The 12729-nt window shown below is 44.1% G+C and overlaps 1 protein-coding gene across 1 annotated transcript in view; it reads left to right on the plus strand.

Annotated features, from left to right (window-relative positions):
* SLIT1 (slit guidance ligand 1) overlaps positions 1–12729 on the plus strand; it is a 130312-nt gene that overhangs the window by 23837 nt on the left and 93746 nt on the right. Inside the window, exons 2-4 of the mRNA XM_077349458.1 lie at positions 3927–3998; positions 4203–4274; positions 6028–6099. Coding sequence (XP_077205573.1) covers positions 3927–3998; positions 4203–4274; positions 6028–6099 — 216 coding nt within the window. The remainder of the gene's footprint in view (positions 1–3926; positions 3999–4202; positions 4275–6027; positions 6100–12729) is intronic.

Consider the following 12729-nt stretch of genomic DNA (forward strand, 5'->3'; position numbering starts at 1 on the left):
TTGGGTTGGGTTTTATGATTTACTCTTGTATTATGAACCTACAAGACCACACTTTTGCCTGCAGACCTGCTGCTGAATTCACATGTGGCATCCAGGACAATAGGCCCATCTCCCCGATGGCCTCTAGCAATATAAATGGTAATTTCCCTATGAAGTCATTTGGTTTGGAGTGGAGGGTTTACCTCAGAAAGTCCTTGAAAGTGTGACCCTGATTGCTAACTGCTATTCTTCCTTTCATATGTGATTAAGTACAATACTGCAAGTCAAGGCGCCTACTGACATAAACATTAGAACACTTTTAACAGCTGCAGGAGACTCTCTGGCAGTTGTTATTGCGCCTGTGATGTTATCTCAAAGACCCTTTTCCATTCCGTGTCCCTGGAGTCCCTTGGAAGAGTTTCAAGTTTCTCTTCACAACATGACAGCAAGCAGAGAGCCGGTGTTGTCATGATCCTACATGTGTGAGAACAATATTAGCTTCGTAGTTTCCCTTGCTTTGGAAATCTAGGTAGGCCATTTTGATGAGCTATAAGGTGGCATCAGAAGTGAAGACTGTTCTTGGTAGTCTGTCTTTAGTCTTTCAGGCATAAGGTCACCAGCGTCAGGTTGGAAAATTCCTGGAGGTTTGCAGGTAGAACCTGAAGAGGGCAGGGCTTAGGAAGGGGAAGTGCCTCAGTGGGGTGTAATGCCTCGAAGCAGCCACATGCTCCAGGGCAGGGGTAGTTAAACTGTGGCCCTCCAGATGTCCATGGACTACAATTCCCATGAGCCCCTGCCACTGTTCGCTGACAGGTGCTCATGGGAAGTGTAGTCCATGGACATCTGGAGGTCCGCAGTTTGACTATCCCTGCTCCAGGGCAATTACTCTATGTAACCTGAGGCCTTTTGTTATTAGAAACAGGCAAATCTGGAAAATGCAGCTTGTATTGGTTCATGATTTGTGGCATGTATGGTTCGTGAACCATGGACCATCATTAATGCTTTGATGCTAGATAAACCTGTTTGGCATGTGAGGTTTGTGATGTGGTAGAATAGACCCCAGCATGCTAGATTCACAAAACTTGCAGGGGTTCTCCAGCTGATTGTCCTCTACTTGCCTTCCAGATTTGATGAAGATTAAATATACAGGGTCTGAGTTACAGCCCCCCAAAGAAGGTGCCCCTAGGAAAGTTCTTTCTAAGGAAATGATAAGCACAACTTCATGAATGTATATAACAGATCCTGTACAAGATAGAGATACAAAAGTCACAGTGGATCTCCAGTTGACTCTCCTCTACCTGCCCTCCAAGCTTTGTGTTATGGCCCCACAAAAAAGGTGTCCCATCCGCCATTGTTTTCAGTGGAGGCCCCTTCATGAAAGGTTCTCCATCCTCGGGCTGCTGGGAGTGAGACATCAAGGTGGACCACCTCTAAGAGGTCAAAAGGGCTATGTGGAGAGGCCAGGAAACAATCACTGTTTGTGGCCAGTGAGATGATTGCTGTGGATGGCCAACCTTTCTCCCTCATGGCAGATGTAGGCTTTTCCTGGCTGCAGTGGCGATGGTTAAGGCTCAGCTCCCTAAGCACAAGGCAGAAATGTGCTCTTCACAACAGACTTCCGTAGCAGCCAGCAGGATTTTTTGGGTATTGCCCAGGCCTCAGGGGACAGTCCTGCCAATGGGATACAAAGTGGTCCTGCTCCACGTGCAAGGGATGGATGCAGACAACACGGTGCCAGTGGGCTTTGAACAAGTTCCCTGCCTAACTGTGAACAGCCAAGAGGGTACGTGGAGTTGCACTGAGCGAATACATAGCTTCCTGATTTCATAGAGCAGAATGGGAACTCTGCCACAGAGCAGTAAGATCAGGGATCTCTCAGCCCCAGTTACCTCACAGACTTGTGGGGAGAGGGAGGGAGGTAATTGTAAGCTGCTTTGAGACTCCTTCTGATAGAGAAGTGGGGTATAAAAGCAAATTCCTCTTATTATTGGCAGCCATCAGTGTCTATTAAGCTTTGGAGAAGGCCAACTGGCATTCCAAAGGCTGGAGAATTCCATTCCCCCTATTGCCTTGGAGTTTACTAAACTGTTTAATTGAGAGAAGACAGTCTGTCTGTATCCATCCATGAATAGCTGTGAACAGCACTAGATTGCGTGGAATGTGCATGCTGGGCGCCTTTCCACAAACATTACTTCATGAACCACCCAGAATTTGTGACAACCTTTAGTTCATGAGCCAATTCCTGCCCATCCTTAGTTGGGATTTTAGGAGATCTCCAGGCCCCATTGAGAGGTTGGCAGCCCTGCTTCAAGAATCCCAGCATTCAGCAATTGCTGTTTTCCTGACATTGCAGTGTTGATGAGAAGCTGCACCTGTAGAACTTCTGTTTTTAATCTGACTCTTCAAGAGACAGAATCCCTTTTTCTTCAGTGGCTAGGTGATGCCTCTGTCACTTATGCATTGCCTGAAATTTGGTTCTTAGAAGCAAGTTTTTATATGTTTTCCTGGGTTGTTATAAAGAACAGCTAGGTTCTTGAGGGGGCTTAGCAGTTGGCTTGTTTTTACTCTGCAAGTTGGGTGTCAGCCTTCAGTTCTTACGAAGCCACCCTTATGTACTGTCCAGCTTGCATAATTACCCCAGGAATGAGTCTAGGTTTCTGATGTGAAAGGGCAGGGAGCAGTGTTTGTTCCACCCAGCCATTCAGCACAGTCCTTCCTAGTGTCTTAGAAACATCCTTCTTCCTCCCACCCCCACCAATCAGCCCCATAGTGAAAGGAGACCGGCAGTCTTAGTGACTGAATAGATGCAATTAGGAAGGCAGTGTGGCCACCCCTGCATTATAAGCCATTAGCTGCTGTTTCAGATGGACTACAAGGGCTGCCTCTGAAGGTGCCTGTTACGCATGATTTTGTCCGTTCAGCTCCTATAATTCTTAGCATAGACTTTTTTTGGATGGTCAAAGAGGACCTCTCCTTTCTTTTTAACAGAAAAGCTGGTTGGTCCATCCCACGAGATTTATTTGAGTCAAAATGCAACCAATGTAAGCAGCAACCCTCTGCCCACGATGCCACATTATCTCTAATCAAACTCTGTACAGGCCATGCCAGTTTCCACCTACATCTCCTCCCGGCCTGTCCAGGCTTAACATTCCTTTTCCTTGCCATATTTTCTCTCGCCTCTCCTACTCTGGTAAGGTTTACTCCCTCTGCTTACTTGTGATTTGGATTCTTCTGGCTCAGGAAAAAAGGAAAGGGGAAGAGGACTTTTCTCACCTTCATACTTGCACAACAGAATTAGGCATGAAACAGTTGCTGTGCAGATGCCAGCGGGTGGAGGGGGCTTCCCTACAGCCAGTGTTCCCTCTGAGCTCTGCATGTGAGCGGCCACTCGTTAGAACAGGAAGCCCTGCACAGCAGCAGTCTGGAGCCGCACAGGGCCTTGTACTGCCTGTTGCCCGTGTTAAGGTTACTGTAAACTGCTATACTCAGCGGGTGGGAAAAATCAGGGGCCATCCTGTTATTAACTTAGAGTGGTTATTAAACAAATCTGATATCTGTGAATGGACAAAGGCAGGGGTTATAAATCCTTGAATTTATGGGGTGTGAACTTTGGGATGTGGGAAAAGACAGATAAGCTGTTGTGGAGGGGGGAGGAGGGGGTTAGATGCAGCTGAAGTGTCATAATTCAGGTCCATCTCAGATTTATGCAATGACTCAAGGGCAGCAAAACAACAGGAACTACCCAGATTGACTCAACACTCGACTGCTTTAGCACTTAATTCCTGAGATGGATGGTGCTGTGGCTAAGGTGATTGTGGTGGACAATCTGTCAGTTTTGTCTGTGTGATTTTAGTACTGATAAAGCTTGGGGTCCCCGCCCCATGCAGCTGGCACGGAGCAGCCTTCCCTCTTTCTCTGTTCTAGTATTTTTCTCCTTCTCTTCGCAGGGAGCTGAATGGGAACAACATCACCCGCATCAACAAGAATGATTTTGCTGGCCTCAAGCAGCTGCGAGTCCTGTGAGTGCCTCTTTTCCCACCACCTTCCCTATAATATTGTCTCCCATTCCGTTGTCACTGCTGTCTGTCACTGAGTGGGAGTGGATGTGTGAAGGTCATCAAGCCTAAATAGAATTGGCCATCCCAAGGGAGAGCTCTCTTGGCCCCTTTCTTTTGTTTTCCTCTTGTATCCTCCCAATTCTGATGCTCTTGTTCCTTTTTTAGGCAGCTGATGGAAAACCAGATCAGTGTGGTGGAGAGAGGAGTGTTCGATGACATGAAAGAGCTGGAGCGACTGTGAGTGTCTCAGTCATGAACACATTATGAACACTAAGGGAGGGGAGACTATAGAGAAGAAAGGGTGGAGAAACCCCAACAGAACCCACCATATCCAGTCTCTTCACTCTATGCCGGGTCATTCTCAGACTTGGAATAATGTTTTTGGGGGCTTTTGTGGGCCTAGGTGGATCAGAGGCCTATTGGGGAAGGAACTCTCATGGCCATAGGTGGCCCACACCAGCATTTACACCAGGAAACCTTTCTCTTCACCCGCACTCTCCTTCTGACACAAGCAGATGGGATGAGCACTAAGTGTTTTTACACTCAGCTCTGAACAGCCTGGCTGGCATTTACAACCAGATGCTTCCCAATCTGTTCACTGTTTCTTTGGGATCTAAAATAACTCTCTGCAGTATGCATTCACTCAGGGGCAGTGCGCAAATCAACCCAAGCAACGTCTGCATCTTTTCAGCACAACAGCTGTAAGATACCACTGTCGGACCTTGCTGCTCCTGTTTCTGAGTGTTCCTTTTTCTTCCCTTGACCCATCACAGTCAATGCCAATGGAGCCTAGCTCTGCCCGTGGTAGTCATGACGACTGGCCCTTCTGAAATTACATGGAGCTACTGGTCCTGGTTAGGGGATGCATATGGCTCCGTAAACAGAGGCAGCAAACATGTGAGCACCATTGCTGGCAGGCAGCAGCAGGGGTAGGCCTCAGTCTCTTTGTGCTGTTCATTTGGTCCCAGGGAGGCTGGGTAGCTGCCATACGAAACTGCATACTGGACTACATCAGCCACTGGTCTGATCCAGCAGGGCTGTTCTTAAGCTCTTGCTGTCATCTTAATTGCTAATTAAAGACAAGTAGAGCTTACAATATAGAGATGCACAGATCTAGTGAAGCCCCAACAGTTGCCAGCAGAGCACCATGGACACTGTATGACCACTGAGCCATCTGAGTCCTCTACCTCAGGCACCACATTTGTGATCCTACCCAACGAATCTCTGTCTCGGTCCTTGGCTTGCTGCATTTTCCCATTCATTTTGTACATCTTTGACTACAAATTCAAATACATACATTTTGTAAACTGAATTTGCAAGGGTATGCTGAAACCAAAGGAATAGTTGCTTAGATAGTATTTGTCATAGATGGTGTTCCAGTTAAGCTGTGAATTCTTCAAGGTACAAAAGATCACTTGATGCGGAGGCAACAGTGAGTGCCCCTTTGGCCCAGCTGCTGCTTTTTGCAGGGCATGTGGCATACACCGGGCATGGAAGCTTGGACACATTTTTTTTTTTTTTTGCAAATCAGGCAACCAAAACTTTATTCTAGCTCTAGCAGAATATAGCTGTATGGTTCACGGGTCTTGAAATTTATATTCCCCATAACAGCATCAAATCAATTACAGACCATGTCTTCTAAGTTAACTACTCCATCTCATCAGTTAAAATGGTTTATTTCACTGAAGCTATTGTGTAGGATTCAGGGGACTGTGATGTTAACCTGAGCCCCATTTTCACGTTTCTCTCCACCTGTCCCCCTAGTTTGGTTGCACTGAGAGCTTAGCAGTTATTAGCAGATTAGACCAAGACAATGGAATATGTGAATATCAGTATCCCTTAGCTGGGTGAGAGTGGAGCTGTTCTTCATGACCATCTTTAAGGTTTTCCTAGGACATACCCTGCAGGAGGCTGAGAATGAATGGACTTGTACCAACCTCAGCATTTGCATTACTCTCTTTATAATGTCTTCTCCCCTCCTCTCCTCTAGGCGCCTGAATCGGAACCAACTGCATACATTGCCAGAACTGCTGTTCCAGAATAATCAGGCCTTATCACGGCTGTAAGTTCCCAGAGGGGTCTCACCCTTGGCCTTTTGCCCTTCTGTTCTTTTGAAGAGAGATGCAAGATACGTTATATAAGGCACACATCAAGAGAAAAATTGAATCTATGATGTGGCAAGTGTTGGATTGGTGTGATTATCAGAACATATACAAGCACAGTGCGAATTTGTATTGTTTGGTGCAAATCTATTTATTTTTTACTAGTGCTGTTGCAGCTGGAGGTCTGGATGATACAGATTTTTGTTAGAATGCAGGACAAACTGATGTTGATGCTGTCTGATCATGACAATTATAGTGGGCTCTTGAGATCTAATAAATCTCACCTGGACTTAGACATGCTCACAGATTAACTCAGTCCTTACATAAACTGCCGGTGTGAGTACTCTTACAGGATAGTAGCTAGAGTTGGAAATTAATTTCTGATGAACCACTCTGGATGTCTGCTTCCCCCATCAACTCTACTATTGAAGGAAGGAGGTGCCATTTTACCACCAGATTTGTCACTGGATTTGTGCCAGAAGCCATGACACCTATATCAATTTGATGAATCAATTTGAGCATACCAGAACATTCCCCTCAGGTGTCAAGTGCTCTGAATCCAGCTGATTTAGTTGGTGTATCTGTCCTCTATAAGTGTCCTTGGAAAAACTAGGAGTTGGGGAGGAAGTGCAGCTACTCTGCAAGAGGCTGAAAGAAAATGTCCTTTGGCAAGAGTTCATACCATTCTTCTTCAAAGGATGGGATCCCAGTTGAAGTAGGTAAGATAAGTTATTAGGGCTAAGAAGAAAGACTTGGGAGCATACTGAAGACAATTGGAGCCATTGTTACTCATACTGGCCCAGAGGAGGGGAAGTTACCTTTAAAAAAGAGTTCCAGAAAGGAGTAATGCAGGATCTTGTAAGTCTTTGTGTACTAGGTGGATCTTAGTGGGGATACCCTAAAATATAAGTAGGAAGAGAGTGAGAGAGTTACTGTAAAACAAATAAAAATGTAAAGGACTTACACTGGGCACTTGAGAACTAATGCCATAAGTAACTACATGTGCACACACCAACTACATGTGCACACATGTGCATACACACACCAACAAGAGAGGGACACTTGTAAAAGGTAGAAGGGAGGAAATTGAGAAGTTTTAGGGAAGGAACACGACCTGAAATCCTGGGCTTGAGGCCTGGAGAGGTCCAGGAGCAAATGTAACTGAGGTCCAAATAGCAGAGCAAGGGAAAGAAACACAGATGCAGGGGAGTTCAGGTAATGAGAAAATCTGGCACATTTTCCACTGAGTTGGGATGGTCTTTTTATGGGGAAGGATTCCATAGCTAGAGACTCTTCTCCAGAAAAAAGACCATGCTTTGTTCAGGGTAGAAATTAGAAAATGCATGTAATTAAGGTGTTGGGGTAGGGGGCTAGATAGCTCAAATTGTATGGCACCAGCCTCCAATCATTTCCCCTATGGCTCTGCCAGTGGTAGAAACTATTTCTGGAAACAGCAGTTTGACTGTGAACATCTTGATTGGTGGATCATAGTGGCTGCCTTTCAGCTGCCATTCTGGTTCTGACCAACTTGCTTATGATGAGATTTGACCCAAGACAACTAGAGTAGACCACGGGTGCACATTTGTGGAGCAGTGATGGGTATCTGCTGAACAATGAGCAGAACATGTAAGAAGATGGCATGGGCATGACAGTGTTAGCGCATGAATCTAGAAGGCATCTCCAGTGCCATGGTGTCTGGGCCAAAAGTGCTTTGAAGAGGAAAGAGTGACTGGATCAACGCAGCTGGAATGTTTCCTTGTACCATCAGCACTGGGCAGAAAGGACATCCTAAATGGTCCTTGTGATCTGGTGGTGTCAGTCTTTTTTGTTTTGTTTTTACATGACATGTGCATATGGGTGTACATGGATATGGACTGATTAACAAAAATGACTGTGATGAGACATGTGTGATAGACAACTCTTCCTTGCTGAATTGAATCTCTATTACTATTGCAAGATTATGAATCTAAATATCTTGCCTCTGTTTCTGTATTCAATAACAGTTCTTACCTGCTATTTACAAAAGCCAGGAAAGAGTAAAAACATTTCAGTTCAATGTCTTTTTAAAAAGCTAATAACCAACAGATTAAATATAAAACGTACAAGTAAAATGAAGAAATATAAAATTTACCCTGTCAGCCTGCCTCTTTGAAAGCTCGTGCTAATATCTTTAAATATCCAGCTGTCCATAAAACTTATTTATAATTATGTACTTTAAATGTGGCTTCTCTAAATGCAAAAGCAGCAGTGACTTGCATAACATGTTTTCTTCTATACACTGGCAGCTGCTTACAAAACATTGTCAAAATCATAAGGGGGGGTGGGCATCTGCAGAAGCTCATTAGCACATACTGGATAGAGGCAAAAAGGGTTTCTGGCAAAACTTTTGTGTCAGAAAAAGCAGCTCTAATAATACAAGCTATGATTACTGAAGGTAGGTGTGTGAATAGATGTGGTAGCTCAGAGTAGGAGAGCTGTTTTCTTAAAGGTAGATCCAAATGGGTTGCTTTAGATGAAGGTTTGGGGTTTGGTCAGCTATGATTTCATCATTGATCTTCTGTGCAGTCCTACATAGGGACTGCACATGAACAAGCCTGACATTGGAGATGTTTTTATAGCTAAAAGCTTATGGGGGCCACTGTACTGGAGCCAGAAACTTGCTAACACTCAGGCACCACATGCCCCTGTGCAGCAGCACCCCCCACCCTCAGTTCCTTTTTGGCCACCAAAGGAAGAGGTTGTCTTTTTGGTGTCTCTAGTTTATCATTGGTGAGGAATTGCTTCACTGGTTTGCTTGGTAATTCTAACTTCTGAGTTTATACAATGGCTCAGAAGGCCCTTTTCAAAAAATGCCCCCATTACAGGGTGAAATTGACCCAAACCAACAAACATGACATATGTTTGGGTTTTTGTGGCTGAAGGGCACAATGTTCTCACATGCTTTGCCATGGGGGATAGGGTATCAAAACTTAAAGCAGCATTGTGGAAGAAAGCTCTCAAAGCTTCAGAGCTGTTGTCCATGATGGTCTTGGAAAAACTGTCCATTGCTTGGAATTGACGCAGTTAGCTCTGCCTCCAGGATCCATGTTGCAATGGAACTGACCTGGGTTGTGCTTCCATCAGGCTCATCATGCCTCTTCTGAACCACCAACTAAGAGGGCAAAGTCCAAGGATAAGGACAGATGCAAGTGTGCTCTTCATTCCATCTCTTCAGGGGAAGCCTAGGACTCTGCCCCCGGGTCCAAGATTCCCTCTCTGTCAACCAGCTATTGATCCACCTGACAGAATTAGGATGCATATCGCATTTTACCAAGTTGTCAACAAGAATATCATGTGGAACTTTATCAAAAGCTTTACTGAAATCCAGATAAACTATGTCCACGGCATTTCCCTGATCCAGCAAGGTAGTCATTTTTTCAAAAAAAGAGATAAGGTTGGTCTGACATGACTTGTTCTTGCAAAATCCATGCTGAGTTGTAGAAATCACAGCTCTCAGTTCCAGCTGCTCAAGGGCCGAGTGTTTGATGATTTGTTCCAAAGTTTTGCCAGCTACCAATGTCAAGCTGACGGGTCGATAGTTACCTGGATCCTCCTTTTTCCCTTAAGTTCAGAGTTATGTTTAATTAGAAGATATCCTCTGATAAAGGTTTTACTTGCATCCCAAAACATTTTCCTATCTATCTATACCTTTGTTAAGATTAAGTTCAAAGAATTCTTTTAGTTTATTCTTGCACTTGAGGAACACGGGTTGGGCTTTTTCTTTCTTAATGGTCCTCCACATTATCTTCTTTTTTCCAGCAACACTTCCTTCGATTTCCATCTAAAAGCATTATTTTTTCTTTTATAAACCAAAGTTACAGAATTATGTACAATTTATTTATAGGGACCACATTGAATTCCATAGCAGGAAAGAGTTTCTTGCTCCCTGACAGTGTGTAACCCATTTCTATTTAAGTTAATCAGTATAGATTGAACTGGTTCCATTTGGTTTGGAAAATTCTTTGCCTTTGGGGTATATGGCTTCTAAGATGGCAGTGTAGCTCCTTTCCAGGTTACAAATGCAGCCCCTACAACTCTGGTTATTCCCTGTTATAGAGCCGGGTTTACATGCCCGATGACATCGTTTTTCTATTTCCAGACCTGTTGTTCACTCTTTGTCATGGTGGCTCTATTATGACAGTTTATCCCGGGGCATTTTCTTTGGAGTTCCTGAGCATGGTTCATGACACTGAAGTTCAGTGCTTCCATTCAAGCCATCATATTCTCAGGGACTGACAGGTTAAGCAGAGCAGGGATGTTCTTTCATGAATTGTCCATAAAGACTGTGTATCTGGAACCGATCTTCACCCTCTGGGGAGTCCAACAAGAGAAAAAACAAAAGGCTGCAAAATTTAGTTCTTGAGCAGGGAAAGGCATAGGTTCCCTTGGGGAGGCATTCCAGATTCCTTGGGGAGTAGGTTCTTCACTATGCATTCTCTCAATTTCCACTTTTTTTCAAGGTAATAGAAACAGCCAGGAGACAAAGATGGAAGATGACCTTTTTGGCCTCATCAAGTCTTATGGATATCTCCCAGAGAGAATACCTCCCATTGCCCAAACTGCCAGATTTCATAAGTATCAATCAGATGTTCCCTTATGACCTAGATCATTTCAACCTGATGGAAGAGTCTTGGAATAGAGAATATTTTCACATAAAGTTATAGTGCACTCTTGCCTTCATGTAAACTGAATACTAGGAAGTCTTCTATGTATAAGTGGCAGCAGTTTTGTCTCTGGTTCAATGAGAGTGAGATTTCTCACTTCAGTGCTTCATTGCAATTTATATTTGATTATCTGTTGCACTTTGGGAACAAAGGTTGGGCTTTTTCTTCCTTAAAGGTCCACCTGGCTGCCATCTCTTGTTATCATAGGAAGGGGTGTTGGCAGGGGGCCGAGTTTTTTTTCTCCCATCACTTGTCCAAAAGATTGCTTAAGGATCTGTCTCATCATTGCCCACCTCAGGACTACTGGTTCCCCATGGTCTCTTCCTGTTGTTGCTTAAGCCCTTTGAACCCTTTGCCACATGCTCTTTGGCTGAACTCTCTGCTTGTCTGTTTCCTAGTAACTGTTATATCAGCCAGGAGGGTGAGTTAGCAGCTCTTCAAGTGGCCACCCTGGGTATTTTTGAAGATCTTTCTTGAGAGGATAATTTTTGACCCAGTCTTAGGTTTCTTCCTAAGGTAGTTTCCAGGTTCCACTTATTACAGGATATTATTTTGCCTGTTTTTTCCCCTTAAACTAAGCACTGTAAATAAGCAATTGTAATACTCCTTAGATATTAGAATATTTTATACCATAAGAGAACCATAAGAGTTCCTCAGGGATAGAACACTGTTTATATGTTTTGCTGGTCCTAATAGAGGCAAGAGGGCTTTTTCTCAAACTTTGTATCAACCATTTAAGAATGCTATGGCTTAGCCAGGTTGCGGTGCCCACTAAACATTCATGCACATTTTACTTGAGCTGTAACTTTCTTGGCAACTTTCTTCAATGGAGTACCTTTGATGGAGACCTGTCAAGCTGCTACTTGGTCATCAGCAGACACGTTCAAACATGATGCTTTCAGTCTTCAGGTGAGGCAAGAAGCTGGAGTGGGAAAGGCAGTATTTCATGTACTGTTCAAGTCAGGAGAGCATGACTCACTGCCTGCTAGAATCCCCATGTGGGACTGTACAGAAGATTGATGTTGAAAAAGAAATTACACTTACCTGTAACTGTTGTCCATCAAGAATATTCTGTGCAGGTACACATACTCTCCCTCCTGCCCCACTGCATACTCTGGCTTTGTTGGTGCTAGAGATATTGAGGGTAGGAGCGCTGCTGTACAGGAGTATTTGGTTCCTGAGTGGGAACAAGTTTCTGATTTCAGTGTGCAGAGCCTCTTGGACCATCTAAGCTGTAAAGATCTCTACAATGGCAGGTCTGCTCATGTGCAATCCCTGAGTATGCACACATGGAAGATACTCAGTGAACAATCATTACAATTAAGTGCATGTTTGGGGGTTTTTAGCATTGTCTGGGACAATACAGAGATAGCTGATGACTTATTTCTGTTTCTGTCTGGTATTTACTCCCTTCCCTTTACAGGCTTGTCTGATTGTCAAGAACTGTTTACTATAAACACACACAGATGCATGAGAATTTAGAGGATCTTATATAATTATAATCAAAATCTTTAAAATAATGACTAATATTTCTGTCAAAATAACATTCTGTATGTTTTCTTATTTACTCATAGGATGGATTCTCCAATGTAAGGGCCAATTCACACAATACAGAGTCCTCATGGCCACCCTGGGTGTTGGGAATCCATGCCTCCCAGATAGCAGAAATGGCTTCAGCTTTCTTCCCCAGTGCCATTCTCACAAGCAGAAGTGGCCCTGGGGAACTGCTATTTTCTTTCTTTGGAAAATTCTGTGTAATGACATCTGTACTTAAGTTTCCAAATGAAGGAAATAGCTGCTCCCCGGGGCCATTTCAGTTTGTTGAAATGTCATGTGTGTGTGTGTGTGTGTGTGGGGGGGGTGAAATCCCAATGCTGCATCTGCAGT

This window comes from Paroedura picta, chromosome 8 (genome assembly GCF_049243985.1).
Source record: "Paroedura picta isolate Pp20150507F chromosome 8, Ppicta_v3.0, whole genome shotgun sequence".
Classification (NCBI taxonomy): Eukaryota; Metazoa; Chordata; class Lepidosauria; order Squamata; family Gekkonidae; genus Paroedura; species Paroedura picta.